This window comes from Panicum hallii, chromosome 4, assembly GCF_002211085.1.
Source record: "Panicum hallii strain FIL2 chromosome 4, PHallii_v3.1, whole genome shotgun sequence".
Taxonomy (NCBI): Eukaryota; Viridiplantae; Streptophyta; class Magnoliopsida; order Poales; family Poaceae; genus Panicum; species Panicum hallii.
Genome location: NC_038045.1, coordinates 49,197 through 60,726, shown reverse-complemented (window position 1 = coordinate 60,726; position 11,530 = coordinate 49,197). Strand labels below are relative to the sequence as shown.

Sequence of the window (11,530 nt, the reverse complement as noted above, 5' to 3'; positions counted from 1 at the left end):
GGAGTGCTAAATGAGGCTAAAAGTGATCCTGGATGAGGAAAAACTTTCTCCACCCTTCCCACCTGGAACTTAGATGGCATTAATTAGAAGCAGCTTTTACACCTCTAGTTAAACTTCAGCCCTTTATCCAAACAGCGAATGGCCCTTTGTATCCAGCCCTAACACTCACTCCCAGTCCCATGCATGGCATCACCCAAAGAAAATAAAAAAAAAACGGCAAGAACTGGGCTGGGCCGGACTGGATTATTGTGCTCTTCTTTCTTCATGTGCTTTGATTTGCGGCCCACAAATAAACATAGAACTTCCTTCCCTTCCTTATCCAACGCAACACAGGCGGCGCAGCACACCTTATCCACCACCACCATTAATCCATCTGCTCTGCAGGCCAAGGCTGCAGCAGCTCCATCCTCCTCCTCCTTGGCAGGTACGGTGAGGCCACATGACTTGAGAGGATGATGATGGCCTCCTCGCCTGCTGCTTCCTGCTCAGCGCCGACGCACCAGCTGCCCTCTTCCTTCTCCTGCTGCTGCCGCCCCCCTTCATCTGTTCTTAGTCTCGTCGTCGTCCTTAGGGGGACCAGGGCCAATAATAATGCTTATGCAGACAAGAAGAAGCGGCGGCGAGGGCATTCGCCACCATCTGCTCTACCCGACCCCCAAGCTGCTGCGGCGGCGATACTTGCCGTCGCCGGGACAGTGGGAGTCGCCGCCACCCTCCTGTTTCGCTCCGGATCCTCGTCCCCCAAGCAGCAGCCGCAGCAGCAAGATGATGATGATGATGATGATGACGAGGCGGAAGAGTGCTGCCCGGATTGCGGCGGCACGGGCCTGTGCGGTGTCTGCAAAGGGGAGGGCTTCGTCTTCAAGCAGGTCTCCGAGGAGACGGCCAGCAAGGCACGCAAGGCCGCCAAGAACATGGCCACCAGATACACCGCCGGGCTGCCCACCAAGTGGACCTACTGCAACAAGTGCTCCTCCACCCGCTCCTGCACAACCTGCCGAGGCTCCGGCACAATAATAACCACCAAAGCACCAGCAGCCTAGCAAGTAGCAACCAATCGTCCTGCTCATGCCTGCCTGTTTGGATCACGCTGGCAATGGCAATGGCAATGGCATTGGCATTGGCATTGACGACCTAAAAGCTGGGCTCAGGGATTCCCGGTCGTCGGCCTGCTGATGCTAGCTCTTCATGTATGATTACCAGTTACCACAGAGACAAATAAAGCTTGATGATGAGAGATAAAATGATTTAATGGCCGGCATTTTTGGATTTGATATTTCATAGCTTGCCTTTTGAATATGTTTTGATGCATGAATTCCCGACTCAAAACGTACGTGTAATAATATGCACACACTCTCAATAATGCAATCACATTATATTTTTCATAGCTAAAAAGTTATTACCAGCTGTAAAAATCTATTTATTACCCCTTCGATCTAGGAGTCACAAAAAAGTGACGTTTCTGCCGGATGCCTTAACGCAATTATTGTATATAATATACTTTTGGTTGAAATTAAGTTACTCTATATATGTCAAGTCTGACTACTATTTGAAAGCGATTGTAGTTTCTTCGATTATTCCTCAAGTGGTGTACGTCTCACTAAAAGGAACAAGTGAAACAACAAACCAACAGCCAGCATTAATTACTTCTCCCACGAACTGATGATAGCTTCGAAGCTAAGCAATGAACGAACAACGGATGTCCAACTAGTACGTACGTACGTGATTAATTAATTGATCGAGACGAGCACTTTATTAATAATTTGGCACTAGCTAGCAGCTTAATTTTTCTATGTAACATGAAATGAAAATAGCTAGCGAGCTAGCGACGCGTGATACAAACCTAGCGGATACATTCTACATGTACTTGTATCTACTTCCACATATGTATCTCATGACGTAGGACGTATCTGATCCAACGAAGAGCATGTACATGAAGCATGTATATGAATGTATGATGGTATATACGTTGGGTATATGACCATACATACGGTACGTGGGTATACTAATTTTTATATATTAGTACCAAGGTATAATTATAATATATTTTAAAAATAGGGGTGCTTTCGAAATTTTTATATATCCTTTTGAAATATCTTAGAATTAGTATATTAACATACTCAAAGTGATAAATGAGTATGCGGACATATGCACAATGGTATACTGATGGTGAGAATAGCTACACGTGAGTGTGTGTGTGTATATATATTGATTTGGATAACAATGCTCTAACACAACACAGTCACACATCTAAAAAAGGTTGATTGATCAAGTACACATGACCTGTAACTGCAGTAATTTAAATATCTTATTAGGCAATTCTAGCTAGCTAGATCCATACATGCATGTTCATATACACATTAATTCATTTTTGAACATACAAGAAACATTAATAATCAACATGCATGTATCTATCTTGCCATGCATAAAGATGGAACGTCGTCTAATTCGCCACAGTTCCAAATGCCATCCAAATATAATCACCTAATAACATGTATATTTTTTGCGAGAATATATGCATATACAGTACTACTAGCTAGTAGCTTTGTACGTATAGTAGATCATTATATTAATTGTTGTACTCAATCCGATATATAGATCTTACTGTCGTCGACCGATCGAGAGGAACTTTAAGTTATTCGATCCACGGATCAATTAATTAATTAATAAAGATCATATCATGCATCGATGGATGGATGCATATGCATGTGTGACTACTGTGTTACTTTATTACTATATTTATTAATTAATTTGTTGATGAAAAAGCAGGGCAGCTAGCTAGCAATTTCCATCGTTGGTTCGGTGACCAGTCTTTTTCAATTTTCAAAGAAAAGCTAGCTGCATCCGGTGCGGTGCATGCATGCCCAAATAAATTAAAGCTCGCTCCTTTCATCGTCCAGGATTAAATTATACCAAATTAATTAAATGCCAGGTACCTTGTATATATTATTATTTAAAAAATGCTACCACTGCACTGCATATATATGATGCATGATTGGCTAGATAGGCTAGCTCCTGCTCCTGCTCCTGCTCCTGCTCCGGTCCAGGATTGATGCATGATTTGCTAGGGTCTCTCGCCCAAGCCGAGCATCGCCGTCCAAGCTACTAGGTACCAACAACCATCGATCCTCCTCCTCCTCCTCCTCCTCCTCCTTCTTAATTTATCATCATCACCATCATTGTCGCTAATAATTGTCCAACGAGCGATCGGAAATCTGCCCAACCTACCATATTCCAACTTATTAGTTATTTTGGCTTTCCTAGATGCATATTTTACTATGCATCTAAATATATATTATGTCTACATGTATAGCAAAATAAACGACTAATGATTTGGGAGGGGGAGTAGTATATTGATAGAGAAGAGAATGTATTTTTATGTGGTGTCCAAAAGTTTAAGTTTCTAAAAGGCTTATAACTACAGTTTTTTTTAAGGGGTATAACTACAGTATATTTGAGGAAGGAAAAGATTACATTTAGATCACTTCATTTTTTTTTGAGAGATCATAAGACTCGTGTAGAAATGGAATGATTGCCGCTTTCCTCGTAAAAGCCCAGCCCAAGCCCAAACCGAAGAAGGGAGACAAAAAGCCCAGCCCAAACCTTAACACACCACCTAGCTCTCCGGAGTCCGGCCGGCTCCCCGTCTCCCTCCGTCGCCGACGAGTCGCCGGCCGCCAATGCAATGGAAGGTCTGAGGCCGAAGAAACCACCAAGGCGGCTAACTACGACATGCCCTCATAGATGGCGGCAGCCGGCGCCGGAGGTGAGGCAACCCAAATATACCCGACCTGAATCCTCTTCTCTTCCCCGCCCTTCAGTACAGAGGGTTCTTAGTTCCATTCCTGCACCTTCCTCTAGTTCTCTTCACATCCTAATATGCATGGAGTAATCCATTAATCTACCTCACCTCATCGCTTCAAAATCAACAGACTAGGCATGCCCAGTTTCAGTTCTGCGCTGTTCTCTGCATGCTCTTGTGTTTACTTTTTCTTCTCTGGGGGATCGGATCTGATTTTGACGCATTTTATCACTATCAAAGCCATGAATACGGAGACAGCTAGCACATCTTGCGCACTTTGTTTTGTTCCAGCACTTGCAAGCATAATCTCCATCATCTTGCATTGTCTGCAGCCTGCCGCGGCCCCTGCTGAGCCGTATGCATGACGATCCCTGTGCCTCTTCTCGATGATGAGCTTCGAGTTCGAGTTGGTATCTCGCCCCCTGAAACAACCGAGGCTGTTCACAAGGGGTTCTTGCCTGCTCTGCCCAACTCTCAACATCCAGATGCTTCTGAAACAGATTCTGCCTCTAGAGTTGGAGAGCTTATACTACCCAATGGGGATATTTATCGTGGCACGTTACTAGGCAACACGCCACATGGCTCTGGCTGTTATATCTGGTCCGATGGTTGCGTTTACGTGGGTGACTGGAGGGGAGGCCTCAGGCATGGGCAAGGAAAGACGCTATGGCCGACAGGGGCCAGCTACGAGGGTGACTACTCTGGCGGCTACATTTATGGTGAAGGAACATATATTGGGCTAAACAACTCGACTTACAAGGGAGGCTGGAAGTTGAATCTTAAGCATGGCCTTGGTTTACAGACATATCCCAACGGAGACAAATTTGAAGGTTCTTGGATGCAGGGAGAAATAGAAGGACATGGCAGGTATACCTGGGCAAATGGGAACACTTATGTTGGCACGATGAAAAACGGGGTCATGTCAGGCAAAGGAATTTTCACATGGAAGAATGGAGATTCATTTGAAGGCAACTGGTTAGATGGTGTCATGCATGGTCATGGAGTCTATACATGGAAGGACTCTGGCTACTATGTAGGAACCTGGACTAGGGGGGTGAAGGATGGAAAAGGCACATTCTATCCGAAATGTCGTGAAATTCTGGTTCCCCATGAGCTATACATGGATCCTTTAAGAAAGAGAGGTGCGCTGCCTGGTGTTGGAATTCAGAATCATGGTTCACATATCCTTCACTCCTCCTCATTCGACATGGCAGATGTGACGGCTAGAGGAAATCAGGACTCTGCAGGTATTTCATCAACTAGAAGCTTGAATTTTGAGAAAACTCGCTCAAAAAATGTATCACTGGAAAGACGGTGGAGTCTTGGAGCGGCTTTTGAAAAATTCATTGGTTGTGAAACACATGAAACTGCAATTCAGAGCTGTGAAAACAAGGCTGATTCCAACTTTCCTATACTGGAGAGGGAATACATGCAAGGTGTTCTTATCAGCGAGGTTGTGGTGGATAGAAGCTTCTCAAATTCATTCAGAAAAGTATCGCGTCGCCAGAAGAAAATGGTGAAGGATATCAAGAAGCCTGGTCAAACAATAATTAAAGGACATAGGAGCTATGATCTAATGCTCAGCCTGCAGCTTGGAATCAGGTAATGCAAGGTTCCTTTTTCACTGAAAATTTGAATATTCTTCGCTGTATTTTGTTGGATATTCGATAATGATTACCCATATGCAAAGTTCTAGCATGTCATAGATAAGTTACCTACTGTTGTACTTGCTGTATCTACCTTCATTTGCCCAAATAGTTATGAATTTTCGTCTTTGCAGCATGAACAAAATGTTAAGGATGCCTCTACCTTGCACAAGTTATTATCTGTCATCAAAAGTAACTGTAGAGCATAATTGACAGGTTGGGTAATTACCTACTGATGGAGAACTAGGTCTTTCCATCTGATAGTCCTTAGACCCATATATTTTTACTTAAGATTAGCAGCGGTGAAGTGGGACTGGGAGGCTTACATATGGAATACCAACTTGATAGCTGATCAGTAGGCTTATAGCTTCAGACATTTTGATTACAAGCTTTAACAAAGCAAGTGCTACGTGATCAGTATTTTTGCGTGCGTGCGTGCGTGCGTGTGTGTGTGGGGGGGGTGTTGTGTGGCCATTTTGGCCTTTTTCCTTCTATCTTAATGCAATGATACGCAGCTCTCTTGCGTATTCGAGAAAAAAAACAAAGCAAGTGCTACGTGATATAATAGGGTCAATTATCTTGTTCATGTTGCACGACAGAATATAGTGGAAGAACAGTAGATTCTTTGTTGTTCTGGAAGTGTAAAGATCTTCATAATAGGATTCTTTAACAGAATTCATAATAGGGAGTAGGAATGATGGTTAAGCATATAATTGATTATACTAAGTGCAACTAAAACACTAATGGAAGCTCCAAGTCTTAGAAAATTTCATTATTATGGACATTCTGCAGTTCTTTTTCTCAACAGTGTAGAAAATGTGGTAGTATGCTCTAATTTATTACTCTATTTCTTATCAACAGGATATTGTCGTGTTGAAATATCCAACTGAATGATTTTGGTCATCACTGAATGTTTGATTGTGATTATACTCAGGTATACAGTTGGAAAGATTACACCAATTCAGAGGCGTGAAGTGCGAGCTTCTGATTATGGTCCCAGAGCAAGTTTCTGGATGAACTTCCCTAAAAATGGATCACGGCTTACTCCTTCACATCATGCTGATGATTTTAAATGGAAAGACTACTGCCCAATGGTTTTCAGGTTTGTTGCATGGTGTCCCAATTTTCATTCACCAAGACTATATTTATGATCACTATAAGTTCTTCTATTGTAATCTGTAGAGCCTTCATGTTCTTTTCACTGAAGTTGCTTAGGTTCACAACCTTGACAAAGGAAACTAGACATAGGGTCAAGGGTGTCATGCATATGCAATAGCTTGAAGAGTTTGATGCTCTTTTAAGTCTTATCCTGTAATCTTGTTCCTTTAATGCGCTGGAAACACTATTAAATTTTGAACCTTCCACTGCTGTATCTGTTTAGTTTTTTTTTTTTGAAAAGAAACAGCAAGGGAAACCCCCACTGTGGTAAATATATTAATAGGAGAAAACGAAATAAAATAAAAAACTGTACAGAGCCCGAGAAGGGCAACAACAGCACAAGAGTGCCCCCACTGAAGATAAAAACTGAAAGAAAGGCTATACATCAACTATACAGAGTTTAGCCAATCTAAGAAAACTTGTTTGTTGGTATCTTTTAGTCTGTGCGCTTGTAGAATAGCTTCTTCTACAAACTGAGATGTCCAGGCTCGTAGAGAAGGCCTTCTTACTTCAAAAATAAAGTTATTTCTTTGCTCCAGATTCCCCATGCAGCAATGATAAAAGTTTCCATGAAGAAGTTGTTGCTGTTTTGCCTTGCATCTTTCATAATATTATAGAAAGGTAAATTAAAATTCCATAGCACTCCGATCTTTTCCCAACAAGCTCTGCTAAAGGGGCAAGTAAAGAAGAGATGCAGGGCAGTTTCTTCCAGATTTTCCCTACAGAGCACACAATTGTAGTTTCCATTTTCAATTTGAAAGTTTCTCCTTCTCAACAGATTTCTTGTGTTAAGTCTATCCATTAGAAGAAGCCATGAAAAAACCTTCAGCTTGTTGCTACACTTAAAGAGTTCCAGATCCATTGGAATGGTGGGGGAGGTTTGATGTTTTTGTAGGGCAGGTTGTAGAACTTCTTGGATGAGTACCTGTCTGTCCCCCAAATGTAGTGCCATTTGTCCTTTTCGTTCTCTTGAACCTGTAGATTTTGAATCAGGTTCTGAAGTTCCTGATATTCTTGAAATGCTTCAGTGGACAAAGGAGTGTGAAAATGATCTTCAATTATATTGTTCTGGAGGAATTCAGCCACTGAGATGTTAACTATTTAGTTAGGTCCACAACAATGAGAGATTTTCCTTATTTGGCACCTGATAAGTGACTCTACCTGTGCCTTTTGTGTTTCTGAACATAATAAGATCTACTTGTTTGTGTAGAAATTTGAGGGAGATGTTCAAGATTGATGCAGCGGACTATATGATTTCCATTTGTGGAAGCGATGCACTTAGGGAGTTATCGTCTCCTGGAAAGAGTGGAAGTGTCTTCTTCCTATCACAGGATGATCGATTTATGATCAAGACTCTACGGAAGTCTGAAGTGCAGGTTTCTTATCATTTTAATGATTTTAGAAGCAATGCCTTCCACAAAATTTTCTTATCCCAAAATATACTACCATATCCTATTAAGAATTTTTCGAAAGTATAGATCATGTGGTTTTGGTAAACAGAAGTGGGACCAGGCATAGAGACAATGGTTCCATCTTTTAAACACTAGCAATCGTAAAGAGTTCAATATGTTAAATGAACCAGAGTTTTTAGCTTATCTGGCTTGGTGCTCGACTTGCATGACAAAATATAATATGGCCTTTTTGTTGCTTGTCATATGGAGTTATGTTTTAACCCTTTATGTGTTTCACTTGTTGATACTTGGATCAAAACAGTTCTGAATTGTCAAAAGTTTCTTGCAGGTTCTTCTACGAATGCTTCCAGAGTATTATTACCATGTCCGTACCTATGAGAACACACTCATAACTAAGTTTTTTGGCCTCCACAGGGTTAAACCTTCCAGTGGTCAAAAGGTTATCACATTACGGACAGCTTGACTTATTGTTTATGCTTCCTTCCTACTTCACGTGATATATAAGATAGAAGTTTAAAGATTTGTGCACACAACTTTCTATAAAAGGAAAAAACTTTGACTATTGCTGTACATGAAGTCTATGAGATTTTAATGAAAAGTGTTTTCATGAAATGATAGTTTTTCCTTTCTTTTGGTTGCTAATATTCCTGATGGAAAGTGAGGCTCAAGGTCATATTTTCGACCATTCCTTGTCTAAAGTTTCATATTTTTCATTTTTTTACAGTTGGAGTGTTGTACATATTATTTTAATTGTAGCCATTTATCCTAAAGTAATGCTTGCTGTTGTCGTTTGTGCTTGCAGTTCCATTTTGTAGTGATGGGAAACATGTTTTGCACCGAACTTAGAATTCACAGGAGGTTTGACTTGAAAGGTTCATCCTTAGGCCGTTCAACGGACAAAATTAAAATCGATGAGAACACAACACTGAAAGACTTGGATCTAAATTATTCATTTTATGTCGATCCTTCTTGGCGGGAGACTCTGCTTAAGTAAGCAACTTGTAACCTAGTCATAGATTGCGTCATAAAGGGCAGCTTACGATTTCTTTTGTTGAATTACGAATTTGCAACTGTTATATGTATTTTTGTGTCATAATTCATTGAAAAAATGTACCTCAAATTAGTTACTATTCTACCAGTAGGTACATCATATCCTTTATAGCTAGAAATTTCACCATCACAGTGCAGTATTTTGCAAAGTTATTCCATAGATGTTAGCTGAACAGTGTTCCTATCGTTTTTTATCATTTACGACTACCAAATGCTTTTGTAATAAATTTGACACTGGTTGACCCAAAATGTCATTTGATGTACAGTAAGTTTCTCCACTATTGCATATTATATTATAAAGCTGCATGATTATAAATTGTTTCAAGAAAAAGAATCCTACTAGTTGAAAGGAAAAGAAACCAAATCTCTGATTGTTTCGGAGCAGTCATATTTCATTTCTGTATTAGTACTTTTTTTAACAAAAAGGCTGCTATTTCTTTGCGTTTTACCTTGAGAATTTTATGCTATTTCTTCAGTATTCATTGGAGTTCGTGCACCTTTGATGTAATCATCTTTTTATCTGTAGGCAAATTGAGACTGATAGCAAATTTCTAAGGAATCATGCAATAATGGATTATAGCTTACTTCTTGGCGTCCATTATCGAGCTCCTCAAAACCTGCGGACACAGGCATCCTTTAATCAGACAATCGTACCAGATAGGCTCACTGTTCTTTCGGAAGAAGGTAACTTAATATTTTTCTCTTTGAGATGCTTAATCTATGAGTGAACATACCTTATCTGTGTGCTTAGCTATTTTAGTTACCTGCATAGGCATTTAGGTCTTTGGCTTGTCTATCTTGTACATATGCATTTACTCTTTGGCACGTAAATACAAGAACCGTTTTCTTGACATGGTAGAGTGTTATGGAATCCTGTCAAAAATCATTTATTGGACGATCCTATGGTTTGTGACCACTAGATAAATTCTACATTCAGTTGCTTACACTATCTGTCTCCATCACTACTTTTGTACCATCCGATTACCTCTTCATTTCTTCCCTGTCTGAACTTGGTCTTGTGTTGACAACAAGTTCACAATGCCTCTAGTATTCCACAACAACATGATATTGTAAAGCACAAACTGAAACTACTCCAGAGTTTTCCTGGAAGCACTAGTGTTGACTGTTGATTCCATGCAGCACAATAAAACATTTGGACATGCACAGTAGCTTATCCATCTTATAGCTACAGAAACATCAAACACGGTTGCATAGGAAGGGCCCTTCATCACTAGGCTCCTCCCAGAACTTGCAAGTTAGTGTGCTCGACAATGAGAAACCTTTTGCCACCATTTTCTTCATTTGCTTTGAAGTTTCAAATTCTTCTAATATCAAGTCCAGTCAACATTACAACCCATGTTATCGATGTAAACATTCCAATCTGCATAACTTTGCTTTGAGATGTAATTAATATTATGCTCCCTCCAATTTTTTTTCTTATTTTGCAACAGGCTTTTCCTTCTAATGTTTCATTTGCTTATTGTTGACATTCTGAGGCGATGTAGGTGCTCTGGGGGAGGATGCTATGAATTGTTCTGAAGGATTGGTTTTGGTTCAGCGAGCTAGTGACCAAAATGATGTCGTTATTGGTCCTCATATAAGGGGAGCCCGTCTTCGATCAAGTGCAAGTTTTGAAGAAGTAGATCTCTTGCTTCCAGGCACCGCAAGGTGAGTTCTCCTACCGTTATGTGCCGGTTCACAAGGATTATTGTATATTAATATATTATATACCATCACAGTGTAAGGCTGACAAGAAACTATTCACTTCATTAGGCTCCAGATCCAGCTAGGGGTTAACATGCCTGCAAGAGCAGAACAGACCACTAAAGAAGATGACAGCGACTCATTTGGTCAGGTGTATGATGTGGTGCTCTACCTGGGAATAATTGATATATTGCAAGAGTACAACTTAAGGAAGAAGATTGAGCATACTTACAAGTCCATCCAATATAACTCATTGTCAATATCTGTCGTGGAACCTAATGTCTACTCAGAGCGCTTCCTGAATTTCATTCGGGCGATATTTCCTGAAAGCTCATAAGATCCAGTAATTTCTATTCTTCACGAGCAAAATGCAAGAAGATTTATTCAGCACTTACTGTGGCTATCTGCAATTTATTTTGCCTACATCCCTCTTCACTTTCTTCTCTTCCTTGCCTGCATTGGGCTATCTGATCAAGGCAAGTTTCGAAGCATCTTCTAGAATTTGATGCTAATTTTCTCGTCTTCAGATATTTATGTGAGACAAGGATAGACATTTAACATGAATTGCCTGGATTCCCGACTGCAGGAAGCAGCCTGATTTCTCATTCAACACTGACGGACCTCAGTGTAATATGGTGTACGTGTAATATGGTGGAAATATTTTGCACAAATTGTATAAAGCATAGGAATGACGCGAAGGGCTAAGGAATCCGTAAAGTATTCTCCCTCTCGGTAAATTTAGCTTGAAGATTTGGAAA

General features: G+C 40.6%; 2 protein-coding genes across 3 annotated transcripts; both read left to right on the top strand.

The window, feature by feature from the left end:
• The first annotated feature begins 238 nt into the window (after positions 1 to 238).
• On the top strand, positions 239 to 1,259 carry LOC112891034. Its single transcript, XM_025957928.1, has one exon. It carries the CDS (start codon positions 453 to 455, stop codon positions 1,041 to 1,043), a length of 591 nt encoding a protein of 196 aa, XP_025813713.1. The 5' UTR covers positions 239 to 452; the 3' UTR covers positions 1,044 to 1,259.
• A 1,767-nt stretch (positions 1,260 to 3,026) lies between these two features.
• Positions 3,027 to 11,247, top strand: LOC112891033 (phosphatidylinositol 4-phosphate 5-kinase 9-like). 2 transcript variants are annotated; one of them, XM_025957927.1, is made up of 9 exons: positions 3,027 to 3,109; positions 4,135 to 5,404; positions 6,383 to 6,550; positions 7,817 to 7,982; positions 8,347 to 8,457; positions 8,821 to 9,008; positions 9,595 to 9,752; positions 10,574 to 10,736; positions 10,842 to 11,247. In XM_025957927.1, the coding sequence occupies exons 2-9, from the start codon at positions 4,164 to 4,166 to the stop codon at positions 11,107 to 11,109; spliced, it is 2,463 nt and encodes an 820-aa protein (XP_025813712.1). In that variant the 5' UTR covers positions 3,027 to 3,109; positions 4,135 to 4,163; the 3' UTR covers positions 11,110 to 11,247. The 2 variants fall into 2 exon arrangements, with proteins under 2 accessions (XP_025813712.1, XP_025813711.1); XM_025957926.1 differs by lacking the exon at positions 3,027 to 3,109 and adding an exon at positions 3,603 to 3,766.
• Positions 11,248 to 11,530: the final 283 nt, after the last annotated feature.

What these genes read in the sequence shown, in the direction of transcription:
- LOC112891033 (XM_025957927.1), top strand. Translation starts at nt 4,164, where the DNA reads ATGACGATCCCTGTGCCTCTTCTCGATGATGAGCTTCGAGTTCGAGTT. An exon ending in TACTGCCCAATGGTTTTCAG is followed by an intron (nt 6,551 to 7,816) that starts GTTTGTTGCATG and finishes TTGTTTGTGTAG; the next exon opens with AAATTTGAGGGAGATGTTCA. An exon ending in CACTGTTCTTTCGGAAGAAG is followed by an intron (nt 9,753 to 10,573) that starts GTAACTTAATAT and finishes GAGGCGATGTAG; the next exon opens with GTGCTCTGGGGGAGGATGCT.
- LOC112891034 (XM_025957928.1), top strand. Translation starts at nt 453, where the DNA reads ATGATGATGGCCTCCTCGCCTGCTGCTTCCTGCTCAGCGCCGACGCAC.